This window comes from Dicentrarchus labrax, unplaced genomic scaffold (genome assembly GCF_905237075.1).
Source record: "Dicentrarchus labrax unplaced genomic scaffold, dlabrax2021, whole genome shotgun sequence".
Classification (NCBI taxonomy): Eukaryota; Metazoa; Chordata; class Actinopteri; family Moronidae; genus Dicentrarchus; species Dicentrarchus labrax.
In genome coordinates this window covers 9,073,587-9,095,819 of record NW_026136709.1, presented here as the reverse complement: position 1 = coordinate 9,095,819, position 22,233 = coordinate 9,073,587, and the positions used below count along the sequence as shown (strand labels likewise).

Here is a 22,233-nt window from a genome sequence, read left to right as displayed (position 1 = left end):
GGAACACACTTGGTTTATCCTGCTCTTGTTCCTGTGGGATATTACTCAAAGACTGTTTAGAGGTTCAATATGAACTGTTGCAGACTATTCTGTGAAGAATGGATAAAGTAACATGGACTGTTTAAGCCAGGGGTGCCCATTACGTCGATCGCGATCTACCGGTCGATCGCAAAGGTGGTGTGGGTAGATCGCATGGCATTTAAAAAAATAAATAAACGTCAGCCTATCATCCATTCTAACGTCTGACTGTTTGTGACACACCAATCAGCTGTCACTTGATTGACATACATGACCATTCGAATTGCCTTTTCTGAGACACCGGTCAGCGCGCATGCGCGCTCAACAGGTTACTATGGCAATTAACGTTAATTATGGCAACAATCCAGCAAGATAGCAAGTTGCCCAGTTAGCCTAACTTATTTCTATAGTACTAAACTTAAGAAATTATATAAAAATGAGTGGGGGAGCTGGACCAAGTAAAAAGCCCAAAACCTACCACTTCCATACGGAATGGGAGGAGGACTTTTTTTTCACTATGTCCTATTCGAAGTGCGTTTGCCTCATCTGCAAATCAACCATTGCTATTCCGAAGAAGGGAAATGTGGAGCGGCATTTTCGGACTTTACATAAAAGCTACGACACTGACTTTCCACCAAAAAGCAAACTGAGAAGGAAAAAGGTGCAAGAACTAAAATCCCAGTTGTCCGGACAGCAGGCCTTTTTCTCAAAGCTTACCACAAAAGCGAAGACCGCCACCGAAGCATCGTTCCGGGTGAGTCACGTCTTCGTTAAAAATAAGAAATCCTTCCAAGACGGAGAGATGATAAAAGAGGCATTCGTTGAAGCGGCTGAATCATTGTTTCAATACTTTAAAAACAAACCAGAGATAGTATCTTCAATCAAATCTCTCCAGCTGTCAAGAAGTACAGTTACACGTCGCTGTGAAGCAATGGCTGAGGATGTGACCCAGAAACTTTGGCAGGATATAGCGGACTGCGAGTGTTTCTCACTGCAATTGGATGAGTCTACAGACGTTAGTGACACAGCCCAGTTGTACATTTTTATTCGTGTTTACCGATATGATTGCGAAAGAGGAGCTGTTAACAGTGCTGCCAATGAAAGAACACACGCGGGGAGAGGACATTTTTCAGTCTTTTAAAAACTTTATTGAGAAAACTCAGCTCCCAGTGTGGAAATTGGTGTCCATCACCATGGACGGTGCGCCCGCGATGATTGGCCGCTCGAATGGATTTATTGCCAAGTGCAGGGAGGATGATGCCTTCCCCGACTTCCTCAATTACCACTGCATAATACACCAACAGGCGTTATGCGCCAAAATGCTGAACATGAAAGAGATAAAGGATGTGGCAATGAAGATCGCCTGTTCTATTCGCGCCAGATCTCTTCAAAGAAGGCTGTTCTGGAGAAGGCAGACTGCGACCACACTGAATTGTTGCTACACACTGACGTGAGATGGCTTAGTCGAGGGAAATTCCTGCAAAGATTTCGAGAGCTCTGTCCGGAGATTAAAGAGTTTCTCCTTGCATCTAAACATGCAGAATACACCCAACTAAATGACGACCAGTGGCTACTAGACTTAGCATTTTTAACCGATCTGACCAACATGTTGAATGACCTCAATGTTGAGCTGCAAGGAAAAGACAAAACAGGGGTCAATATGATCAGCTCAGTTAATGCCTTCAAACGAAAAATGCAACATCTGGGCTCAAAGCTGGAGCGCCATGATTTGGCAAACTTCCAGAACCTCGTAGCAGAACTGGAGAGGCAAGGGAAGGCCTGTGCACAACTTGACAGTGGACAGTACACAGAGCAGATTGAAATCCTTCTGTCAGACTTTAACAAACGGTTTCAAGACTTGGCTTTATTGGAGCCAGTCGCCACATTCATGTGTTACCCATTTCGGGAGGATGCTGATGTTGATTTACTCGCATCAGAAATTGCAACACTGTTTCACCTGAACTCGTCTGGAGTGGAGGATGAGATCCTGACACTACAAGCTGACATTGAGCTCAAGTCCAGGGCTCATGGACAGTTTTGGAACTTACTCACAGAGAAAAAGTACCCCAACATGAGTCAGAATACCGTTCCACTATGACTGATGATCATTTGGAAGTGTGCTTGAGGCTGGCTATCAGCAGCTACTGTCCGGACTATGCATCCCTGGCTGACTCCATTCAGTGCAAGTCATCAGCGTGAGGTATCTACTCAGTATATATAATTAAATATATTTACTTATAATGACACTTTACTTCAATGAGACACAGCATAAAGTGCTTGTCCACCTCAGCCACTTTTTACATACCATCTAGCCGGCAGGTGTCTGGGGTTTGGTTATTAGTACAGATGTTGAGTTGAAACATGGTAAGGGAAATTGTATTATGTTTGCATTTGGGTTACATTAGATCTGGAAGGAACATTTTCCATTTGATTAATTTGTGTGTTTCTCAACTCTTGTCTAGATTGCACCCAGGAACTGGCAAACCAGTCCCCGCCCAGGTGGACTTCTTTTATGGTCAAGTTCCTTGGGGAATGTGCCAAGTGTAATATAGATGAGGGGGAGATTTAGGAGGCATTTCGGAGATTTGTGATTTTTTTTGATTTTGAACAGGCATCTATTTTACTCTTTTGATATGTGTTGTGAGTTCTTTCTACTGTTATACTTATAAAACTTAAATATTGTGTATTAGATAAATGAATGTGTTATTGTTGTTGTTATCTTAATTGTTGCATCCTGTGGTAGGAGGAAGTTGCCAGGGGCCCCAGTTTAAAAGGGGTTTGGAGATCAGAGTTGAAGTTATTTTTGATACCTCTAGTTACCTTTTTCCTAAGTTGTTTCCATTCGTTTTCATTTTTATTTTGTTTGTTGTTTTCTCTGCAGTTTGGGCTAAGCCGACCCTCACTGTAAATAAGCTGCACTGATCCACTGCTTGGAGAAAAAGGGAAAAAAAATTTTGGATTGACTGAACAGTTTCAAGGTCCCTTTCTTCCTGCCTTCACTTATGTTTAGCATTATTTATTGTAGGTAGATCAGTTTGACCTGGTCATTTTGAAAGTAGCTCACAAGCCGAAGAAGTGTGGGCACCCCGGTTTATGCTTACTGTCCATTATGCATGTCATGAGACAAACAAAATGAAAAAAACAAAACAAAAACACTTGAAGGAGAATGTAATATAATGTGAAGTTGCTTATTGTGTTTAATTGTGTTTTTAAAAAAATAAAAATAAATCTCCTTTTGCTTCAGAGTAACAGTGTACTGCACTATTTTTGCAACTTTTTAACTTCAAACACACTAAAAAAAAGATATGTTGGATTTACTTAAATGTTATGTCAAGTGGTTCCACATAACTTTGTTAAGTAGGTGTTAATAAACCAGTTTTCATACAATTTACTCAATAGATTGAAGTATATTGTACAACAGTGACTTAAGTGACATAAACTTAATTCGGTTACTTTCTTTTTGTGTATGAAGCCTACGTTAAACTTGTGATATCTGGTTAAGTTCAGCGAATGAACTGGATATACATTAAAGAATTAAATTAAATTAAAGATACAGGGTTATTGAGTAAGAGTAACTTGATGTTGTTAAGTTAGTCTTAACTGAGTTTAGTTTGTCCAATTAAAATTATGTTAAAAATAGAAAAAAGCTGTAAACAGAGGGGGGGAAATCCCAATTTTCTCAAAACAGCAACTTTTTCATATGCATGAACATTACATGTTTAATTAACAGTAAGTTTATGTATTGTCATTAGCTTCCCATGAAATTGCTTTGTTCTTCAAATTAACTTTAAAAATATAAGAGAAAAACCTAAATGCTTGTACTTAGGGATGCACCGATCCACTTCCGATCCGATCCCGATACCTGAATTTGGATATCGGCCGATAGCGATACTATTCCGATACTAGAGCTGGGTTTGCTTTAATATTATTATTATCATTATTGTTGATTTTATATGAGGCTGAAATAAACTCCTCTCAACAAGCAAGTATGATATGTACGTATGTATGCATGTATGTCCCATAAGGCAACTTGAGGGAAGTATAAGTATAAATCCCATCCTGAAAACAAATATGCAACTGTAATGGTTTCAAATTGATTGTCATGTCAATATTTATTAAATTCCCAAAATGTCAAATATTTGAGTCTTGAAATATAAGAAAGTGCAATAAGTGTAAACATCTTACACACACACTATCAATAAAACAGTGTGCATCTGAACAGCACAAATCAAGTACACTGGCTCTTGTAGCATCAACAAATCAAGGTTTTAAAATGTCAATTATCTGAAATATAAGAAAAGTGCAATAACTGTAAACATCTTACACGCACACACACACACACACACACACTCGGTAATCCCTTTAGCTTTCCCGTTGTCTGCCTGGAGTTTACCTTGTTTATGGAATGACTCCAGAAGTGATTCCTGACAGCTCGCCTAAAAAAATCCTCGTGCTGTTTCGTGTGGTGCTTTTTTTAAATGATTGCGTTCGTAGTGTGGCTTTGCAAACATTGCATTTTGCTGTCTTGCTCTGCAGTGTTTCTAGTGTAAAGTATTTCCACACAACGGACATGTTGGCTAGCCACAATGCTGCTGAATGCTATCCTGCTAGCTGGCTGCAAACTGCGGAATGGATTTCCTGAGCGGGGGCGTGTCTCATAACTCTGTGTCTCATTGAGTCGTGCCTCCGTTCAGGAAATCTATTTCACAGTTTGCAGCCAGCTAGCAGACTGGCCGGCAGGAATCACCTGTGGAGTCATTTCAGCAGCCAACTTTAAAGCGCAGACATGGCTCAATTACGCTGGTATCGGTCCCGATACCGATACTGGATCAGATCGACCCCATCCCTACTTGTACTGTAGTACAACTGAGATTTAAAGAGCACCTTTAAGTACATTTTAACATAATATTATAAAGTGCCACAAGAATTTTTTTATTTTCAATAAACATATTGCCAATAAATGAAAACATTTTTTGTCTTAGCTCCAGCCATGGCAAGGGCTATGCCTCTTGGGCAGTGGTCACAAGCTTTAACACCACGAGGTTGCCAGAATCTTTTACCCAGAAGGGCTGACACTGGCTACAATGAGAGGCAGCTTATAGCAACTGAAACTGCCGTACACACAATTTGACACATAATGAGAAAAATCATGAAGAAGAAAACTCAAACAATCTTATGTCTGTGGACCAAATTAACAAAATCTTAACAGAGGACTTTACAAAAGCGTCAACAGGCCGCATTTGGTCCCAGGTCAGTAGTTTGATACCACAGCTTTAGAGTTCAATTTGAAACTTCTACCTTTCAAGTAAAGCAGTAACAGTAAGAAATTACAAAAAAGGTTAATGGACAGTCAAAACTACAGCTCAAGTAAACAGGATAACAAAAACATTTCAGCACAGTTAATAGCCTCCAGGTCACAAAACTGTAACAGCTTCATGCATTCGTTCCAGCAGTTTGTTTTTGAGTACCTGGATTTTGGTCAAAAGCCTGTGTGTATCAAGTTCCATCAGAATCTTTTGAATGAATTCAAAAGTGCACCAGAGGTCAGTTGGATAGCTCAGGTTCAGGTCGTAGATGATCCCAAACAGTAAGGCACAAGCAGTGGCGACATCTCTGAGTCCATGAAGCACCTCCACACCTTCAACTATGATGCCAACATCTTCTGGAAGCTGATCAACATCTGCACCTGGACGTTTAATCACATAGATGCCGATGACCGTCTGATCCAAATCTGTCTGGGTTTTATCAGGGTCCTTACTCTAAAAACAGACAAAAAGGGACAAGATAATTTAATAAAAACTCTTTGGGAGAAAATGTAAAGACCCTATCAAAGGAATAAAATCCTATACAAACAACTGGTATTGGATAGATTCATCAAAGTTTACAATTCATATATTCTGCGATATTTGTAGGCACAATGAAAGTGAATGTGGAGGTAAATCATAACACCTCTCCTTCACAGAAGCATTGAATCTTGCTGAGTCAATTACAATTTGACTCAGCATTACACATTGATGAGAGCATATTTAGCTCTATTCAATGTTGAATGAAAATATCACTTTAAAACAACTGATGACACTTACTCCATACTCCTTCACTAGCTTTTCAGGGTCTTTTTATTATTGATTTATTATGCAAAGTATCCACAGCAACTGCGGCATCTATTAGTATGCAAGTAATTATACACAAACCTGGGCAATGACAGCCAGAATGTTTTTGATTTTGCGTCCTGCTGCTCCTCCTTTCTTATGAATTGGATAAATTTCAAATATTGCAGTTTGTTCCAAAATAGTGATGTCAGTTTTTAGCTATACCGCCTATTCAGTACATGAAGCCAAGACAATTTACTTATGACCTGCAAATTCAAGACTTGCCTCATGTTCCATAAAAAGAGCCCTCCATCTACTGAATTGAATTCTGCGATGAAGGCCATGTCTTGAACCACCTCATACCGCTGATGAGCCGAAAGGTTTTTCTCCATTTTCTCTTTTATCACCTGATGGTTGTTCCTTTTCTTGACCTCAGATAGCGGTTCTACTCGCTCCTTCTCAAGATTCTCTTTGTATTCTCCAGCTGGGTAATGGGGGCAGAAATTGACTTCAGCTCTCCTGGGTTTCTTCATTTGGTTAGGACTAGAGGAGTTACCAGGCTTTCTGTTTTTCAGGGAGTTAATGCTTATTTCTAGGAATCCCAAACCCCTAAGCTTAAGAGCGGTAGTTGCCCATTTTGAACTTCAAGCGGATTTTCCAACCGTAGTATCCAGTAACAGAGCCCTGTTCCTTTAAGCATGGATGTTTTATGATCAAAGCTTCTGCAAAATCATCTAATTGTGCAGAGGTAGGGTATCCTGTTGTGTACTTCATTATTTCAGAAGCCAAGGCCTGCAAAATGTCTGACCTGACTTTGGAACTTGGGTTCAGCCGCTTGCCTTCAGCAAGGAATTCCTGGTTCGCCTTTGACAGCTGCAGCTCTACTTCGTAGGAGAAGGGAGGAATAGGGAAGCTGCATGGCCAGCCTTGACATCTTAGTGATGAGGTTGAGGATGAGGTTGAAGTTGAGGTGGTTGACTCAGAGGATGAAAGTATATCAGTGTCTGCAGAGGAGTCATCTACGCCATGAAAAGGTGCATATGGAGTATGGCTGGGTGCCTGTGTTGACTGCTCACTTGGTATGGGGTCATCCCTATGTTCCCCGGGTCCTATGTTCCCTGCTAAGGTTAAGTTTAGGTTTAGGGTTAGGGTTAGGGTTCCCCGGTCCCATACAAAGCAGGGAACATAGAACCCGGGGACCATAGGTACGCTCCCTTTGGTATAATCACTTTTACTGTTCCTTTGTCTTGGATATCTACTGTTGAAGTCAGGTTCATAAACTGGTCAAAATCAATGTCCATGTACTGCAGTCTGAACTCTCCTTCGATTCCACACTGTTTTTGAATCTCAAATTTAAGACTGTCCACAGAGTCCGGTATTTCAGAAGGCACTGTTAGCTTCACACATTTATGTTCTCCTAGGACAATCCGAAGCTTTGCTGGAGTAGACATTGTGTGTACCGTCACATCTGACTCTTACTCTGAAAGAGAGAGAATAGTAAAATAGAGCAGAGCACTAACAGGTCTCGTGACATCTTTACAAACTAGGCTAAGTCATGAAAAACTAAGACACGTAATACTTCAAAATGTTTCAAGTGATAAGGAAGTTTACTAAAATACTTGACTGTATATATTCCTGACCTCAGATTTATATTGAGCTCAGGGACACAAGTAGTCAAGTTTTTTATTGTACTTCCACATCAATTTAAATGTAGTCTAATACTGTCCACCTCTCCCCATTCAATGGTTTTCAACTCAGTCCTCAAGGATCCCTTATCCTTAAAAGTTTTTGTTCTGTCTCCACTACTGCACAACTAAATCAACCAAGGGCCAAAAACTCTCACTAAACACTCTGATCAGGTAGATCTTTTTCAACCAGTTAAGCCCTTGATTGAATCAGGTGTGCAGGAATAGAGCTGGAAGAAAACCTTGCATGACAAAGGTACTTAGACTGCCTTGAAAACCACTTAATGGGGAAGAGATGATGCTGGATACCATTTTTCTTCTCTGTATGTGCACTGGTTCGGTTGGTATAGGTTAGTATGTTGCATAGCTTAGTGTTAAGATTTGAAGTCTGTGGTTGGAAGTAGCCTACTTCTGTCAAAGTCAAAAATAACCCTGGCAGCAAGTCAGACTATAGTTCCTACAAGCCATCTAACTTCTAAAACGATTGTCCTTGTATTTTCTAAATTAAAATGTATTTCAAATACACACAATACACTGTAAATAAGACAACCTTTAAACTGTGAGATTTATTTTTTCACTTTGACAGAGGTATGCTACTGCCACCTATAGATTTAATGTCTTTATGCCAAGCTACATGAAATGCTAACCAGTATCAAAAGAACCAGTGGATGTACAGAGGAGAAAATGGTATCTAAACATCTTGTGTAAGTTTGGGTTAGTCAGAAAAACTGCATTTTGCCCAAAACACCCAAGGATTCCTTTAATATTACCTGAAGAATGTATGTATCTTTTCAAAGTAACCATCTGTATAGTGCCAACTTTGTAATCACAGAAGGGGTAACGATCCACAAGTTGACCCAGTTCAATCACAGAAAAATCCCTTGGAGAAGGATCCAACTCAAAGGATCTAACTCGAAGGATCTAACTCGAAGGATTTGAAGTGTTCTCTGTATCATGAGCTTAATTTTTTTACTATGAAGGTAAGTCCATCTTTCAAAACACACATCTGCACAATTTCGGCAAAGTCTGGCAGTCTGTTGAAAAAAGAAAGTGAGATTAGAGTCAAAACATTAAAGACAATCCTATGCAACAGATCCTTCAACTGCCTTGCCAGGCCTCCCCTACTTTGGCAACCCACTACCCCTTCAGTAAAAATATAATTTGTAATTCATTTATTCATTGATTTTGTTCAATTACACATTAACCTCTTAACACTAGAAGGGCCGGAATTCCAAAACTACAAGAACAGCCGTAAGCCGTCATTTTGACCGCTAGATTTTAACTTCGCAAGATAATGGCGGAGGTAACATAATCTCGCGTGATTGTGAACGAGCTTAGAGGGTATGTACGTAAAATAATAATTAAAATATAATACTATGTTTTATAGCCAACAGTAGTGACATTTCATTTTTTTGAGTGCACGACAGTGTTATTTCCTTGTGTAGTGTGATGAGTTCACATGGTATACAATAGCAATGTACCCTGATGGTAAAACCTGTTTTAATAAACTTAGTCATTTATTTGTTTCTAATTTGTAAAAGAAAGTTATTGCCTTTAAGTGAGATGTTTTTTTTTTTTATGAATGTATTTATTAGTTTTTTGTTCGCAAATTACAGCAAATCAAACAGCAAGTCACTATTACATGCAACAAAGCAAACTTTTGTCCCTCCCACCCCCTCCTCCCCTCACCAAATAAGTATTAAAAAAAGGTGTTAAAGCAATAAAAATAAAATAACATAAAAATAGAACAAAAACATTAAAAAATTAAAAAATTAAAAATAATATTAATAACAATAGAACCCTGGATATGGTATACAGTATATAAATGCTCGCATGGACACAGATACACATACATATATTGATTAAATAAACAAATATTGAAAACAGTTCTAACATTTTTGCATTTCAAGGACGTTTCTCAGGACATTCTACTCTCTCAGAGCTTCATCCTGCTGTAGCATGTTACCAACATTGGCGTCATGTCTTAAAAAATATATAAAAGGTCTCCAGATGTCATCAAAAACATGTTGCTTCCGTCTAATAATGTATTTTATCTTTTCCATTGTCATGTTTGATGCCATCTCTTTAATCCACCTTCCAATTCTTGGTCCATCAACATTTTTCCAAATAAAGGAAATTATGCGTTTAGCTTGTAATATACACATATCTACAAATCTTGATTCTTTACTTTGTAATTGTGGGATAGTTGGATATATACCCAGAAGAAAAAGCTTGGGGTCCAGTGGTAACTTCTTAGCTAATATCTGATCATAGCAATAATATCTTGGATTTCACTTTCACACATTCCCATACGCAGTGGTACAACGTTCCTCTTGCTTCATTGCACTTAATACATGTATCAGGGATGTTATCATTAAACTTGTGCAATTTGACTGGGGTTATGTATGTACGCATCAGCCACTTATACTGAATAAGTTTCAGGTTGCTGTTAATTGTTTGTTTCTGAGCTTTCATACATGCCCCTTTCCAGTCTTGTAGTGATATTTCATCACCTATATCTTCCATCCACAGTCTCAACTTATGATTTGAAGATTCATCAGACCCGGATATGAGCAAATTATACAGGGATGAAATTAAACCTTTACCATAACAATGTCCTGTAATTGCTGTCTCTAATGAGGAAGTAATAGGTATGTCTAATGAATAGTATTGAGATGACGATATAAAATTCCTTATTTGAAGGTATTTAAAGACATTTTTGGGGTTTTGGGATGTTATATTTGGTTGATATTTCTGAAAAGGACATAAATACATAATCTTTTCTGTACATATCTTGCACTGTCCTTAATCCCTTTTCAGCCCATGTTCGAAATCCTGGATCGCTACTCCCTGGTTTGAAATTGGCATTACCCCAAATAGTACTAAAACGTGACCAAGACGGATTAATGTTCAAATACAAGTGAAGTGGTAAGCTAGGCCTCACCGAGCAGGATTCCAAGTCTATCCAGGCAGGGGTGTTTTCAGAAGAGAAGTAAAACATGATGGACCGCAGTTGAGCTGCCCAGTAGTACCACTGGATGTTTGGGCACTGAAGGCCTCCTCTGTCTTATGGTAGATATATTAAGGATAAGGGTAATCTTGGACGTTTATTTTGCCAAATAAAGTTGGTAAACAATTTTCTAGTTCTAGTAAACAAGGAAGAGGGAGGGGGTAGGGGGATATTTTGGAATAAATAAAGGTATTTAGGAAGGATGTTCATTTTTAGGATATTTATCCTGCCAATCATTGATATTGGTAATGATGTCCAGCCTTCTAGAGATGAGGCCGTAGTTTCCTGCAGTGAGTCATATTTATTTGAGAAATCTTGTTCACCTCAGGGAAAATTTTTATACCCAAATATGTGAAATTATCTGTAGAGTTAAAAGGAGAGACATGAACGTTGCCATTTATCCTATCTGATTCATTAAGTAACATTATAGAAGATTTTGAATAATTAATTTTGTATCCAGATATTTTTCCAAAGGTTTCAATAAGATCTATAAGTGCTGGGATGGAACTATTAAATTTTTTTAGGAACAGAATTACGTCGTCGTGCTGCAGTCGCTTCATGTGCCGTCGTTACACGTGCGGACCAAAACATGAAATTTCATGTAAATCAGCTCAAAATTACCACGCAGCGCTTACTTCCTGTTGCCAGTAGGTAGCGCTATCACTATGTCTTAATATTGTCATATAGACAAGTTCAGGGCAGGACTGTTATAACACACATGAAGTTTCATTGAGATTGGACCACATACGCTGAAGTTATGAGGACGTGTTCAGGGCAAAACTGTTTCAGAATATATGAAGTTTATTGGAGATTGGACATTGCACACTGAAGTTATGAGCACTATTTTTGGCAAATTGTCACTGGCACGCGGTTTGATGTACAGTCAGAAATAGCTCAACTTTTCAATCAGTTTGTATGACCACAGAATTCAAAGTGGCCAACTTTGACGGCAAGCCACGGACACGCCCTTCAACGTACAAATAGCACAACTTTTAATCTATTTTTTGACTGGACTGACCAATTTTGAAGCAGATCCCTAGGAGTTTCCATGTTGCACGTGCCTACCGAGTTTCGTACATATCAGTGAAACATGGCGCCGGGGCTGCTGTTTTTTTATCCTGTAGGGGGCGCTACAAACACGACAAGCACGATTTCTGGTATGTGAGCTTCAGGCACCACTCTACACGTGCCCTGTGAATTTCATATTCATAACTATTACGGTCTCCGCACAGTGATTTACCATGCCACCAGAGCGCCACCTAGTGGCGGATTGTTGACACATTTTTTAGTGAGCCTCAGGGAGCCATGGGGAAGCATTGTACCAAGTTTCATCTTAATCACACACACCGTTGTAGAGATATAAACTTCTTCATTTTAAAGAGCGCCACCTTGTGGCTTTGGCCTGAAACTGTGCAAGATGCCTAAGGAAGACATGTGGAACTATGGACCCAAGTTTGGTGTCAATCGGACATACCAATGTGGAGAAATGGTCCACAGGAAGTGCTAATTTTATAACGTGCTGGTTTTTTAAAATATCAAAATTCTTTTAATTAGTTTTTGTTATGAGGGTCCTCAGATGCTACTTGAAACTTTTCGTGCGAATCGGACAAAGCACATAGGAGGAACACGAAAAAGTAGTTTAAGGACATTTCGCGCTCTAGCGGAGAAAAATTATAGGCGGAAGTGGGCGGGGCCTATATGGGGAGATTCAGCTCTATTCACTGAACGCGTGGATACAAGGTTTGTGAATGTGCGACAAACTATGCAGAAGTTATTAGCCTAAACGCATTTTTTATGATACTAGCGCCACCTAGTGGCCAACCTGAAAGCGACCCATAGAATATCCCCATTTTCACCAGGCCTGACCACTTTGCCAAATAAAATTGACTTTTCGTATATGTTCAGGGGGGCAAAAATGCAGTCAAAGGGGCTAAAAATAATAGGCAAGAAGAAGAAGAAACATAGCAAATACAATAGGGACCTTCAGCGGTTGCTGGCTCAGTCCCTAATAATACAATTAATGATGTCTTTGTTTTTACTTGTTTTTGGCAGTAAAAGTTAAATATCCCCATTGACCAAAAAGTAAACATCCATATTGACCGACCACTCCCCTGTATCTGCATGAAATGGTTTGGTCCTGCTTTAGCGCACTTATCAGTGATGGTGTTTATTGCAGTCAGTAGATGCGCCAGAACTACAGTGATCACAATGTTAACTAGTAAATCAAAATCTGGTTTTCAAAAAGGAAAGAGAGAAAAGAGAGAGAGGAAAGACAAAGGAAAGGATGTCAATCTGTAACCCAGTGTTTCACCAAGAAAGGAGTGCTATTAACCTGTTGGCCTAATGTCCATAGGACAGTTTCAGTTCAGGGAAACGTTTAGCAACGTATTCATATTAAATCATTGTCCCTGCCCCTTTTAGCAGACTTAACAACAGATGAGTCAGCAGCACCCCAGTCTCCCCATATAATAATAACTGTACCCTCCCTGTCCCAGTGAAGAAGCTGAGCAGCATTGTGTTCAATGACAGGCCAGTTAGCATCATTGCAGGGAGTCTGTGGGGATTTCTGTCTCTCTGGCTCTTTTTACCATTACAAAAAAGAAAATGAAATATGTATTAATGACAGAAATTCAAACACATTATTAACAATTATTTTCTCACATAATGATCATTAACCCTTAGATGCATAACTGGGTCTAAAATGACCCGGTGAGGTCGTTTTCTTGCATGTGTAAAACTTTTGATGGGACAGTTAGGGCCTAGAGATGTGGTGACAACAGCTGCGCAGAGGGGGCCCAATTTGATTTTTTTGTCATGGGGCCCAAAATTCCTGGCGGTGCCCCTGGTTATGTGTAAATGTGTAGATGACTATATGCTTTTTAAACACATTAAATTCTGTATTTGAAGAGAACAAAGCTTTTTAATCACTTAGGTTCTCTCATCCACTCGTTATTACAGAGCAGCAGTGATAAAAACTCTGCTACCAACATGTATGAAATAGAAGTATCTGGTTAGTAAACCACAGTGAGAGGGCCAGAGAGAGGTGGTGAAGAGGTGGGATGTAAACTGATGAAGTTGTGAAAAGAGAACTGAGACAAAGTTGAGAACTGTAAGTAAACAGGAAGTTTCCTGCATATTTGTCTATGTTACGGCCCTGGCCGTATTATAAGTATTATGTTACGGTATTGTTTTTGTCTGTGGTGTGTGTTGGTTTTTTTGTCCCTGTTTCTCTGCAGGAGTGTGCCGCCTGTCATATGTAGGATCTTTGACGGAAACCCGTAGGTCTGCTCTCACTGGTCCATGCCGTGGGCTCGGCTGGTGGAGTGTCACCTGATTGATTCTCCTGGGGAGCCACAAAATCCGCCGGGGATTCAAAACGTCAACCCGCACAGAATCTTTAGACAGAACCCTCAGCTGCAGCATCCTTCTGTCCTCGATCTTAGAGAGTGTGTGTTTTTGAGATAGCATGAATTGTTAAGATAGTAGTAGATTGTGTTTTCGTATGATTGTGTATTGTTTGTTATTTTTGCCTTGGTTTGGTTTTGTTGCACTTTGTTTTACCTGTTTGTAAATAAATCACATCACTTGATTGTTAACAGTGTTAGTTGTTCGTTTGGGAATCAGGTTCATTTTCATCACACATTTATGTGGTGCTCCTTCCCCCTAGACAGGGGCATAACAGTCTAATAAAACACTCATGGTCTCAAATCATCTATTTTTATAATATCAAAAGGGTTCTACAAGAACGACTACTACTGATAAAACACCTTCTGTATACATGTGTACATTTTATATCTACTGTTCACCTAAATATTAAAGGACCAGTGTGAGGGCTTTAGAGGCATCAAGGCGTGAAGTTGCAGATTGCAACTACTTGAACACCACTCACGGCGACAACCTCAGAATGAAGGAAAAAAGGGTTGAGAAGTGAGCAGGAGAAGATATAGAGGCCCCGAAAAACGCAAAAGTCCCTATGTAGAGTCAGTAATTGGTTTGTCTGTTCTGGGCTACTGTAGAAACATGGTGCTTCAACATGGCGGACTCCATGGAAGGTGACCAGCTGCATCTGTTGATAAAAACGTCTCATTCTAAGGTAACAAAAACAAAACTTTTAATATATTCAACTAATTATAGACTAATGAAAAAATATCTATAAATATTATATTAATTTCTGCCAGTAGAGAAGATAAAGCATATAGACTTGTAGTGTGTCATGTGTTAAAAAACATCTCTGAGTAATTAATTTGCACCCTAATAAGGTTAAGATGCAACAAAAGCTGACTTCCTCACTCACAGGGTGCGAACAGGAAGGGTGAAGCCGTCTTGTATTGCTGCAGTATTTTAGTCGTGTGATATCTAGTTTGAAACAAGAAGTCTGTTTGCTTTTATGTTACAGCGGTTTAGCAGGGAAGTCTGTTACTGGGTCTGTTGCAGTTCTGCTGAAATTCACAGATTGTCTGATTTTAAAACTAATTGTTTCTCCGGTTTATCTGCAGGCTCGTTTGGTAAGGTCAAATGTTACTGCTTTTTATGTTTGAACCTTTTAACCCAGAGAGTTTTTATTTTGTTGCTTTTCATGAACTCCACTGAAAAAGACATGATATATTTTATTTGTTGGGTTTTGTTTTAGCAGAAATGATCCTCAAAGAAATGAGAAGTTACTTCAATAACATGTTATTTGAACTATAATATCATAAACTCAGACTGGATCATTCTGATTTTATATTGAAACTGTTTTCAGAGCAACTCTGCAGATATTATTCATCACTACTTATAACACAGTAACATCTGGTTGGACATGGCAAGTTCCTGGTTTGAATGTGTGAATCTGAGGTTGCTTTAAAACAACATGAAGGATTTGTTTAAAAGATGTTTGATAAAAAAAGAATATTGAAAAGTAACTTTTTTTCAGATCCTGGTGATGAGTGTGATTGCAGTCCTGTCTGTGAATATGGTGACAGCCAACATGTTACTGAGTGTCTTCTTTCTTTCAGGTGAGCTGTTTGTTCAGTCACTTTTATTTGGAGACGTTAATCATTTACAGTTTGGACTTCATTTAGAAACAAAGCAGAAAGACCAGTGCAGATAGAGTTACTTTTTCCAACTGTTCATGTCCTGACTGCAAAGTGAAATGTTTTATATAGAAATTGTTAACAGGACAGGGGAAAAGACCAGCATGCAACACACTGCTGATTTGTTTATCATGAACTTTCTGTTCATGCTGATTTTTTCCACATTTTATAAATCTGATTTTACAGGTGCTTTGGCTGATTGTCCTCAGAAGTCAAAGCTCTTCATTACTGCACCAAAGAAGATGGAAGCACTGCGTGGATCTTGTTTGCAAATCCCATGTAACTTTAGAGCTAAATCAGAACAAGAGTTTAACAGCAGCAGAGAAACCTTTGGAGCGTGGATTAAAACTGACCCCAGATTTGGCCTCTATCCAAACAATGAGATTTTCAACAGTAGTAAGACAGTTAACACGTATCCAATGAATATTACTGGAAACCTGAGTCAGAAAAACTGCACCACTCTGTTTTCCAGTTTAATCACAAGTTATACAGACAAATACTACTTCAGAATCATGAACTGGCCTTTCAGAGCAACAGCTGATTGTGATCCTCTTCAAATAACAGTTAAAGGTAAGAGAGCTTTGTTTCTTTCAGTCGGTCTATAATGTTATTGTTTAGAATAAAAAGTGAAATCAGTTACAGTTTTGGCCTAAACAGCACACTTTATAATTTTTTTTACGGTAATTAAAATTCTGCTTGAACAATGCTGTTACAGTTGGAGTTCAATGATTTTTATTAAGATTTTTTGGTACAATGAAAAGCAGAACAAAGTTTTATAAACACTTTATGTGGTTTCAATGCGAAACTGTCAGCATCAGAAACGGGTATTAAAAGTGATTTTTTTTTCATGGACAAAAAGGAATGAACGAACAAATTTGTATAAATATTTAGATTTTTGCTTTCTCGTTCAAATAACAAAAATTTAAATCACTAGAAAACAGAAATGTGTATGCTGACTACAAAAAAAAATTAATAGGCTCTTTCGAGATGAGCTGCACCTCGCCTGTAAAGTGGATGAGATCAGGCAGCAGCAGCAGGAGGAGGTGAGAAAAAGCTGCAGTCAAGTCGGACAGTTTCCAGCAGCCTTCAAAGAATAAACAGGAAGCCACATACATTTTTGCATCTTGTTAGATCATCTTTAGGCTACCTGTAGTTTTCAGACCACATTCCAATATACAAATGAACTTTATTATTAACAACCACACAAAATCTGTTTGATATCACATTCCTCATGGAGAGTTATTAGGTTGTAGTCGTGGTCAATCATTCTAGCAGGTACACTGTCTCAGTAGTAGCAAAAGACTTTGGTAGTTTTTATCAGTGTACCTTTGACCCTACGTAGTCTTGCTTTACAATACTGAGTTGTTGCACAAAAATTTCCCAATTTAAGGTAAAAACTCACACTTTTCACTGGAACCTGCAAGGATGTTGCCACTCATTACGCCATCTTGAATCCTTTCCCTAAAGTTAAAGATAATCACACAGAAAATAAGGAAAACAGTGTTTTTTGTCCAATCCAAGGGCCAATCAGCTCTTTGATCAGGCAACAGCCAGGCATTTCCCATAATGCCCTGGATCTTGCATCTTGCAGCTCACCTCAAAACATGATTTTGGGGGGGTCTCTAAAATATGTAAATCACAATCATTAACTTTAGATCAGAAAATATACTTAAAATAAACTTTCATAGCCCCAGTCAGTATGCACATCGAATTGCCATTATTTTCCGTGCGTCACGGTCAGTCCATCCCCCTGCAGCAGAAAAAGATTCATTCATTCATTCAAGAGTTCCCTGAAAGCTGTTCAAGAGACGGAATAGAGTAGACTCACCCCCTTGACCTGACAAAGAATGCTACACCATACATCCATCCACCAGTCTGCTAGCTACCTACCACTACCGCCCCTTCCAATAATTCCTGAATATCATCCACATCTACATAGCATCCAGCACACTGACTTCTAAGCTCAGCCACAGGTCTACAGTAACCACGTGACATCAGCCCACCTGAGTCAACCTCTCTGCACAGCCCAACACAACCCTGCACCTATTAAGCAGGAGCCAGTTGTTGACTACCATGTTGCCTCATGTCCTCATGGCATGTTCCTTACCACCAACTTCACAACATGGAAAGGCCAACATTCCCAGATTTCACCAGTGAGGATCAGACTCAGTATGTAGAACTGTGTCTGTCACTCAGTAACCTACTACACCAGAGTCACTCCAAACAGTATAAGTATGCTTTACTGTTGAAGTATGTGAAGACCCCAAATACCCACTGACTCCTTACACATGCTGAGTCATCCGCCCCTTATACCAATGTGTTGCAGGCATTGGACAGACGGAATGGATGGCCCTATCAGAAAAAAGGGCTCTAGATGATTTCTCACTGCGTGTACAAGCCATTACCGGAATGCTGAAAGCCCTCAAAGCAGTGTGGAGGAGTTGCACTGTGGATCAAATGCAAAACGTCTATTAAATAAACTTTTGTGGCCGCAGCAGCAGGGATTCAGAAAAAACAGATTAGGAAGAACCCCAACCAAGTAAAAACAGCTCTGCTAGAACTTGCAATGTGGCTGGAGTTGGAGGCAGATTGTCTTGAATGTGTCCCCACAGACTCAGTTTTTCATGTAAAAGGGGAACAGAAACCCCAACCTATGAATCAAAAGAAACGTTCACTGCCCCTACTGCACTGATATAGCTATACTATAGCACTGCAGACTATTTGAGCCAGTGGACAGACTTCACTGCACTTACAAGAGACCTGGCTGTCAGTTGGATTAAGGAGAATAAGGACTGTGACTTGAAGAAGCCCTGCCACACCTGTAAGGGAAAGCACAGCAGAGTATGGCTGAGCCCAGAGATATATCCTCAGAAAGCACTACCCTCTACCACTCTGACTCTGACATACTGTACCTGGACCAGACTTGTTGTAGCCGGAGTGTTCCTCAAAGTCATCAAAGTTACCCTTTACCAAGGAATCAGATGTGTCACTCCTTTACAGCCAATCACACGAGTGCCTCCCCACGAGGGGTTTTTAACTGACGTCATTACAGTGCGCAACGGATCTAGAATGATATGGATCTAGATCAGTCAATCAGCCATTTAATTTTCACTACTGTTAACTTACTTACAGGATATTACTTAGTAAAGCATACAACTCTTATCATTACCTGATTTCATGTTATTGTTATTATATTTGGTATGTAACGTAGTTACACAGCCAGCCTAAAAATAATTCCAACACCACCGAGCTAGCGTCACAAATTAGGAAAAAAAATTAATTCACAATTCTGTAACATGACTTATGTAAAAGATTGAGAAAACAAAACGTTATGTTTCACTTAAACACACACTTAAATTGTCGCGGTTGTCGCTTCCAGACGCCATGTTTCCTTTTTTTCGCCGTCTCCTCGCAGCGAAAATCATGATCGAGATCCATATCATTCTAGATCCATTGAGCGCTGTAATGACGTCAGTTAAAAACCCCTCGTGAGGAGGCACTCATGTGATTGGCTGTAAAGGAGTGAGACATCTGATTGGTAAGAGGACAAGTACATTAGAGTCTCTAGTTTGAGAAATAGACACCTCACATGTCCTCAACTGGCAGCTTCATTAAATGGTACCCGCAAAACGCCAGTCTCAACGTCCACAGTGAAGAGGCGACTCCGGGATGCTGGCCTTGTAGGAAGAGTGGCAAAGAAAAAGCCATATCTGAGACTGGCCAATAAAAGGAAAAGATTAAGATGGGCAAAAGAACACAGACATTGGACAGAGGAAGATTGGAAAAAAGTCTTATGGACAGATAAATTAAGTTTGAGGTGTTTGGATCACACAGAAGAACATTTGTGAGACGCAGAACAAGTGAACAGATGCTGGAGGAGTGCCTGACGCCATCTGTCAAGCATGGTGGAGGTAATGTGATGGTCTGGGGCTGCTTTGGTGCTGGTAAAGTGGGAGATTTGTACAAGGTAAAATGGATTTTGATTAAGGAAGCCTATCACTCCATTTTGCAACACCATGCCATACCCTGTGGACAGCGCTTGATTGGAGCCAATTTCCTCCTACAACAGGAAAATGACCCAAAGCACACCTCCAAACTATGCAAGAACTATTTAGAACTATTTATAAATTGACAGCTAGAATGCCAAAGGTCTGCAAGGCTGTAATTGCTGCAAATGGAGAATTCTTTGACGAAAGCAAAGTTTGAAGGACAAAATTATTATTTCAAATAAAAATCATTATTTCTAACCTCGTCAATGTCTGACTATATTTTCTATTCATTTTGCAACTCATTTGATGAATAAAAGTGTGAGTTTTCATGGAAAACATGAAATTGTCTGGGTGATCCCAAACTTTTGAACGGTAGTGTTTATCAATGTAACAACTTCCAAATTTGTATTTGATGAAAATTGCAAATACCTGACAATTTGTACATTTGTGAATTTTTATTGCACATACTTAAAACAGGAAATAGTTGTGTGCGCATCACAAATATGTTTACAAATCTTATTTATATATGTGGATTTTGTTTTTACTTATATTTGGATTGAAGCATATTTGTGTGTGCATTGAAAATGCATTTGTGTATTGAGTCATATATATATACAACTCCCCAAAGTCCTTTTTCGTGCATTTATTTATTTCTGTGTGCATTTATCCATTATGAGACTGTTCTGACTCCATAAAAAACTGCTTTTCCCAACCTGGCTCACAGGATTGCCAGCTGATCGATGCTACATACCGGCAACTGCTCCCACCCCCCAAAATGGCTGTGTGGCAATATTAATATTAAGTTAAATAGGAGTGCTGTTAAAGTCTTTTGTTTTATGATTTAACACATTTCAGATTCCAGCAGCCAGTATTTAAAGTCTTAGGTAGTCATAGTAGTTGAGTGTGTTGTGCCTTAGCTCATCCCTTTTGGACAATAAAAAAGAAGAATGCCTTAACCATTGCATTTTTTATGAAAAAATTCTGAAAACAAAAACAAATCCCCAAAAGATAGACTGACTTTTTAGGTATGTTTAATGTATTTCTAATGTAATGTACTTCTATTGTAAAATGTGTGTTTAACTTGAAAACCACAGATTCTCCTCCGAGCCCCACAATTGAGATCTCAGGTGATCTGAAGGAGAAGCAGTCTGTCACTATAACCTGCTCAGCTTTCACTCCCTGTCCACACTCCCCTCCTAAACTCACCTGGAATCTCCAACAAGACTCTCACAACCAAATAGAGGAAAACACAGATGGAACCTTCACAACTAAAATCCAGGAGAGCATCACTCTGTCAGACCAACATGATGGATACAACATCACCTGTTCTGTCAGATATCCTGTGAATGAAGGAAAAGATAACAAGACAGCAGAGGAGAGAAAAACTCTCAGTGTTTCATGTAAGACAACCAGAGTTTGTTATTGGATCCTGCCAGCACATGATGACTCATGGGATATCATCTGATTTTTAATGAATAAAGTTAATCTCACATTTTCCTCAGATGCTCCTAAAGACACCTCAGTGTCCATCAGTCCATCAGGTTTGGTGTCAGCAGGTAGCTGGGTGAACCTGACATGCTCCAGCAGAGCCAAGCCTCCCGTCAGCCGCTTCACCTGGTTCAAGAACAGCAAAGATGGACCCATGATTGTATCTGAAGGACCGTTTTACAGTTTCAATGTGACAGATGGAGGAGTTTATTACTGTGTGGCTACAAATGATCTTGGTAATCAGTCGTCATCATGGATTCATTTAAACAGTGCAGGTAAATGTAGAACTGAATCTGATTATTTTGTTACTCTTTTCTGTTTATCTTCATTTTTGCTGCTGCTGCAAAAATTGTTTGTTTGTTTACTTAATACAGTTTCAATACATAAGTGTCAGCATTGCCATTTTAAAAAATAACGTAATTGGTCATTTGTAATCTTTGTGTGTGTGTGTGTGTGTGTGTGTGTGTGTGTGTGTGTGTGTGTGTGTGTGTGTGTGTGTAAAATATGTGTTTGATTTGAATCCAAAGATTCTCCTCCGAGCCCCAGAATTGAGATCTCAGGTGATCTGAAAGACGATGAGCCTGTCACTATAACCTGCTCAGCTTTCACTCCCTGTCCACACTCCCCTCCTAAACTCACCTGGAATCTCCAACAAGACTCTCACAACCAAATAGAGGAAAACACAGATGGAACCTTCACAACTAAAATCCAGGAGAGCATCACTCTGTCAGACCAACATGATGGATACAACATCACCTGTTCTGTCAGATATCCTGTGAATGAAGGAAAAGATAACAAGACAGCAGAGGAGAGAAAGACTCTCAGTGTTTCATGTAAGACAACCAGAGTTTGTTATTGGATCCTGTCAGCACATGATGATTC

General features: G+C 39.3%; 1 protein-coding gene across 2 annotated transcripts in view; it reads left to right on the top strand.

Annotated features, from left to right (window-relative positions):
- The window catches only part of LOC127369769 (B-cell receptor CD22-like), a 48,056-nt gene that overhangs the window by 15,045 nt on the left and 10,778 nt on the right, over positions 1-22,233 (top strand). The window contains exons 1-6 of one of the 2 annotated variants that reach the window (XM_051411502.1): positions 15,188-15,307; positions 15,715-15,796; positions 16,061-16,444; positions 20,958-21,263; positions 21,366-21,626; positions 21,879-22,184. The exons of the other annotated variant lie outside the window; for it this stretch is intronic. Coding sequence (XP_051267462.1) covers positions 15,724-15,796; positions 16,061-16,444; positions 20,958-21,263; positions 21,366-21,626; positions 21,879-22,184 — 1,330 coding nt within the window. The 5' untranslated portion in view covers positions 15,188-15,307; positions 15,715-15,723. Of the gene's footprint in view, positions 1-15,187; positions 15,308-15,714; positions 15,797-16,060; positions 16,445-20,957; positions 21,264-21,365; positions 21,627-21,878; positions 22,185-22,233 lie in introns of those variants that run through there. 2 annotated transcript variants of the gene reach the window in all.